The 6,034-nt window shown below is 37.6% G+C and overlaps 1 protein-coding gene across 2 annotated transcripts in view; it reads right to left on the bottom strand.

Annotated features, from left to right (window-relative positions):
- Positions 1–2,560: 2,560 nt before the first annotated feature.
- Positions 2,561–6,034, bottom strand: part of LOC106869947 (glutaredoxin domain-containing cysteine-rich protein CG31559) — a 112,575-nt gene continuing 109,101 nt past the window's right edge. For both annotated transcript variants that reach the window (XM_014915890.2, XM_014915889.2), the window contains exon 5: positions 2,561–4,270. In XM_014915890.2, coding sequence (XP_014771376.1) covers positions 4,085–4,270 — 186 coding nt within the window. In that variant the 3' untranslated portion in view covers positions 2,561–4,084. The remainder of the gene's footprint in view (positions 4,271–6,034) is intronic.

The following is a 6,034-nucleotide window of genomic DNA, read 5'->3' as shown; positions in this document are numbered from 1 at the left end:
AAAATTAGTGGGGGTGCTGCTTCAGAAAATTTTAGCCATTGTTTTAATATTGTGTAAAAGGAAACAAACTTATAAAAAGAAAATTTATACATAAACTTGATTGGTTCACATTTTAGCCACAAACTGAACCCAGCCACAAATTCCATCTTGTTTTTCAAAAATCTCCCCCTAAATCACAAAATAAGGGGTACAAATCTGCCCTTTTTTCAAATCCTGGCAGCAACCACTGAAACTGGAAGCAGGATAATAATCTAATTCTACACTTTATCACATTCAAGAATATAAACACGTTTTTAAGCACAGCACATGCAGAGTCTAACAGAAACACTACCTTTCACCAGCACACCAGTGCTCTTTCTCCCTAGCATGAAGCTCCTTATCACAGACATGTGCATTGGAACTGTGAAGCGCACAGTTCTATACAAGGAATTTTGTATTTATTTTTCATAAACCAGGAGATGGCTATTGACATTAAGCTTAAAGATTATATAATGTACAAGTATAAAGAAAGAATTAAAGGAAAAAGGACTCGTTATATTGAATGTTATTGATAATCATCATCATCATCATCATCATCATTTAACATCCACTTTCCATGCTAGCATGGGTTGGACGATTTAACTGGGGACTGGCGAAGCGGATGGCTACACCAGACTCCAATCTGATCTGGCACAGTTTCTACAGCTGGATGCCCTTCCTAACGCCAACCACTCTGAGAGTGTAGTGAGTGCTTTTTATGTGCCACCGGCACGAGGGCCAGTCCGGCGGTATTGGCAACAGCCATGCTCAAATGGTGTTTTTTATGTGCCATCTGCACAGGAGTCAGCCAATATTGAGTGGAAATAGGGGGTGCTGTAGTTCTGCAGTTCGTATACATGGGCTGCCACTGATTACAATACATGTCGTCCTGTTACTAACAACAATATCTAGCCTCTTGTATTCTGTTCTTCTTTTGGTTTGTATAGGGAAGTCCTACAACAACCAGCTTCATCATTTTCAAAGGCTTGCCTTTCTATTCCCACAAAATGGTTACAGCTTTGTGAGTTTGTGTGTATGCAGAATGAAGTTTCTTGCAAAAATTCTAGTGATTTATTGCAGCAATTTTTCCATGTCCATACTTCTTTGTATTCATTCTGAGAAAACTGTGGACATTCTGATGCAACATGAGCTATGGTCTCATCTGAATCACTATGCATTCTACATTTCAGTGAACACTCTTGCTGATCTATCATCCATTTGGATGCGTGGCCAAGTGGTTAGGTTGCTGTGTTCACGATTGTGACAGACTGTCGTACAAAGGTAAGGTGGTGACTCTACTTTAGTTACAGCTAGTGTTTTTTTATTGATTTTATTTTATTATTGTTTAATTGAATTAGAAAATTTTGTTAAGTTTATAATCTTTATTTTTATCCTAAATACAGTTATATCAGGAGTTTGTGCTATTTATCAACATGATATAAAGAAAATTATTGCATAATGTATTTTAAGTGACCTGATCTGAGATTGTGTACGGAAACAAAAACAATTGCAGCGTGGAAGGTATTTATAAGCCATTTAAAAACACACAAAAACTGTTCAATTCACTTCAACTTTTAAATTTAATTTGCCAAAATATTTTCATCGCTTTGAGACTGTGACCTGTTCACTGACAAAATTCCATGCTGCATCTCCGAAGTAAATCTAACAGTTTTTGTGTGTTTTTAAATGGCTTATAAACACCTTCCATGCTGCAATTGTTTTAAGTTAGTTAGGGGTAATTATCCTTTCTATTATAGGGGAGTGGGGGCAGTCGATTAGATCGACCCCAGTATGCAACTGGTACTTAATTTATCAACCCCAAAATGATGAAAAGCAAAGTCAACTTTGGCGGAATTTGAACGCAGAACATAAAGACAGAGGAAATACCTATTTCGTTATTGCCCACAAGGGGCTAAACATAGAGGGGACAAACAAGAACAGACGAACGGATTAAATCGATTACATCGACCCCAGTGCGTAACTGGTACTTAATTTATCGACCCCGAAAGGATGAAAGGCAAAGTCGACCTCGGCGGAATTTGAACTCAGAACGTAAAGACAGATGAAATACCGCTAAGCATTTCGCCCGGCGTGCTAATGTTTCTGCCAGAGGAAATACCGCTAAGCATTTCATCTGGCATGCTAATGTTTCTTATTTCTTTGCTACCCACAAGGGGCTGCACACAGAGGGGACAAACAAGGACAATCGACCCCAGTGCATTACTGGTACTTACTTAATTGACCCCGAAAGGATGAAAGGCAAAGTCGACCTCGGTGGAATTTGAACTCAGAACGTAGTGGCAGATGAAATACCGCTAAGCATTTCGCCCACAGTGTTAACAATTCTGCCAGCTTGTCACCTTAGTTAGGGGTAATAATGATATCATTTGGAATGAAAATGTCTATATTAGCTTTATTTCATTTATATATTCATGCTATATTTAAAGCTTTTTTATAAAAATCTTTATGTGATGGGGTGTATTATTCCAATTGGCGATCTTGCAAGCTACATTTTGTATTTAGAGATGGAAAGGAGGGAATATTATGATGTGCAACATGAATCCCGACTGGTTGGAATTGGTTGTTCAACCATGTCAAAAGATGATGATGATGATGAAGATGATGATAACGACAACAACGACGATGACCACCACCACCACCACCATCACGATCATCGTCATCATCATCATCATCATCACCATCACGATCATCATCACCGTCACAATCATCACCACCACCACCACCATCCATTTCATCCAATTTATCCTTAAGGCTTTTTTTCTCTATGCCACCAATGTCATTCCTTCAGTCTCTTTCTTCTGTGCTCTTTTTCCATAACAATAAACCAGCTGTTCTTGTCATTTGACGTTACTATTCTGTTTTTGAAAAGCACCTAAGTGAAGCATTTTTATGTCCTTCAAAGTTTGATTTCCTCTTTGCACATTTTCTGGTTTTTCTCTTCTTGGGTTCCACATGTTTTGTGAATGGTCCTTCATTTATTGCCTCCTTAAGGAGTGTTTCTCCTTTTCTTCAAGATAGAAACCTGACTTAGTAGATAAGGCTTTCATGAGGTTGTGAGTTCGACTCCCAGTGGCACACTGAGTCCTTAAGCAAGACACTCTATTTCACGTTGCCCCAGTCCACTCAGCCAGCAGAAATGAATCATACCAGTAATTCAAAAGTACCAGCCTTGTCACATTCAGTATATCTCACTGAATCTCCCTGAAAACTATACTAATGATACACATGTCTGTGGAGTACTCAGTCACCTACATGTTAATTTCACAAGTAGGCTGTTCCATTGATCGCATCAACTGAAATACTTGTCATAACTGATGGCGAACCAGGTTATCTTCACTTTTTTGTTTTTCTTTCTTTCTTGCCTTTAACCTTCCAATGCAGAGTATAGGCCACTTCTAATTGAATTCCATGTCGCATAATTTTTTACTTCTGTATTTATACTCTGCCATGAATGTCCCCCTTTCTCTAGTTCCTTTTGTGTTGATCTATGCCACGAGTTCTTAGGCCTACCCTTCTTTCTATATCCATCCGGATTCCACTGTTAAGCACTTTTCGCTGCATTTGGTGTGTCCTTTCTAATTGTGCTACCAATCCACTTCCACTTTTTCTTAAATATTTGCTCCCTAATCGAAACTTGATTTGTTCCTTGCCATAGCTCCATATTGCTTATGTGTTCAGGCCATCTGATTTTAAGTATACTACGCAAGCATCTGTTGAATGATTTCGAAAATTTAGCAACAACAGCAGAAAGTGCAGCTCAGCGCCAGAACATGAAAGAGCTGTACAACACAACTAAATTACCATCTTCACTTACAAACTAAAAAATTCATCTACACAAGAACAAAGTCCAGGAATCCATGTTTCCTGAAAGAATGCTTAGACTTTATGTACAAGTTAGATTCAAATATAACCAATGAGAAAGAAACACAAAACTTCTTTGTTTTTTTCTCCTTTTTCTTTCTCCGCTCTTTATTTTCTTCTTTCTTTTTTTTTTTAGGTTTACACCTGATTAGGGATATTCCGAAACCAATTTCTGACCAGTCGTCTATTCGTTATTTAGACAATGATCACACTTTAAAAGTCCGTTTTCGTCACAAAAAACACAGCGGAGTTCTGCAAATTCTTCTGTGAAATTATTCCGATGAATGGAGCGCTTGCTTCCATGACACACTGAGCATGGGACATAATTATATCCACCACATTTTGAACATTCTGTTTGCACTGTAATTTTCTGGAAAAAAAAAATGAAAAAAAGGATGAATAAATTGATTATATTTAACAAATTTCATCATCATCATTCATCATCATCATCATCATTATCGTCATCATCATCATTATCATCATCAACACCACCCTCATCGTCGTCGTCGTCATCATCGTCATCATCGTTGTTGACGATGGCGGTGATGTTACTGCTGCCACTGCCACTACTGTTGCCACTACTACCATCACAACAACAACAACAGCAGCAGCAGCTTCATCAACAACAACAACAACTACCACAACAGCAACAACAACAGCAGCAGCAGCATCAACAACAACCACAGCTCTATCACCATTGCAACCACCACCACTGGCCTCTTCTGTTGTCATCCCTGTTGCCATCCTCCTCCTCCTCCTCCTCCTCTTCCTCATCATCATCATCATCGTCATCATCATCACCACCACCACCACCACCACCATCACCACCACCACCACCATAGCCAACACCAATGTCCTTATTATATCATTTGTTTCACCAAACAACTTATTTATAAAACTGTAGATATAACAAAAAAAAAAAAAAATGAAAAAGAAAAATGTAACCAGATTCAGTTACATTTATGCAAGAATACTTGTTAATTTTCCTTTTACATGATCAAAAATGGTATTAAAAGGTTGTTTGGCCTGAAGTATCTAATCATACATTAAAATAATAACCATGAATGAAAGTTTTGGCACAAGGCCAGCAATTTCAAGAGAGTGGGGTTAAATTGACTTCCCAGTGTTCGACTGGTATGTATCGTATTTTAATGTGTATAAGGAACCCTTTTTTTTGTCAAAAATTAGGTTAAAATAATATGGGAGTTTCTTATACATGGATAGAATTATAAGCTCTTACAAAACCTTTTTTTCCAAAATTTAAGCCTCCGAAATTAGGGGGTTTCTTATACACATTAAAATATGGCACTTCATTGATCACAAAGTGATGAAAAGCAAAATCAATCTTGGTAGAATTTGAATCAGAACTTAAAGATGGATAAAATACCATGAAGTATTTTTGCTTGGCATGCTAACAATTCTGCCAGTTTTTCACCTTACATAGCTTTAAATATTGCCATGAAGGTAATGGGTCTGAAAGAACTGTCTGCTGGAAATATAACAGATGTAGGTTGGAAAAATTGATTCGACCGAGTAAGAGAAATTATTTGGAGCAGACCCATGAAGCCAAGTTAAATCGTAATTAAAGCTGATGCCAGTGTTGTGTAACTGGTACCATCCAACCCATGCCAACATCGAAAATGGACATTAAATGATGATGATGATGATGATAACGACGACGACAGTGATGTGGTTTGATAAGTTCACTCTCAACATTTGTGTCAACGGCTGACATCATGACTTTAAGGAGATTTTCAAGGCTGCATCCACTTCCTAATGTCAGCTGCTAACAAGAAATGTGAGAGTAAATTCATCAGACCACATTTTATGCTTAAAAAGAAAAAAAGTTGTCTCACTTGTTTGAATAATTTTTTCCAAACTGCAGCAGTTACATTTCAGGCATATACCTTTTCTCTCCCACTTGTTTCAGTTTTAGGACCGTGGCCATGCAGGGGCATTACTTTGGAGGGTTTTAGTCAAGCAAATCAACCCCAGTATATGATCTTTTTAAGCCTGGTACTTGTGGTGATGGGTAACAAACACATACATAAACACATACACACACACTCACACACACACACACACACACATACATAATGTATATATATATATATATATATATATATATATATAT

This window comes from Octopus bimaculoides, chromosome 16 (genome assembly GCF_001194135.2).
Source record: "Octopus bimaculoides isolate UCB-OBI-ISO-001 chromosome 16, ASM119413v2, whole genome shotgun sequence".
In the NCBI taxonomy this organism is placed as follows: Eukaryota; Metazoa; Mollusca; class Cephalopoda; order Octopoda; family Octopodidae; genus Octopus; species Octopus bimaculoides.
The sequence above is the reverse complement of the archived record's forward strand: the minus strand, read 5'-3'. Positions and strand labels throughout refer to the sequence as shown.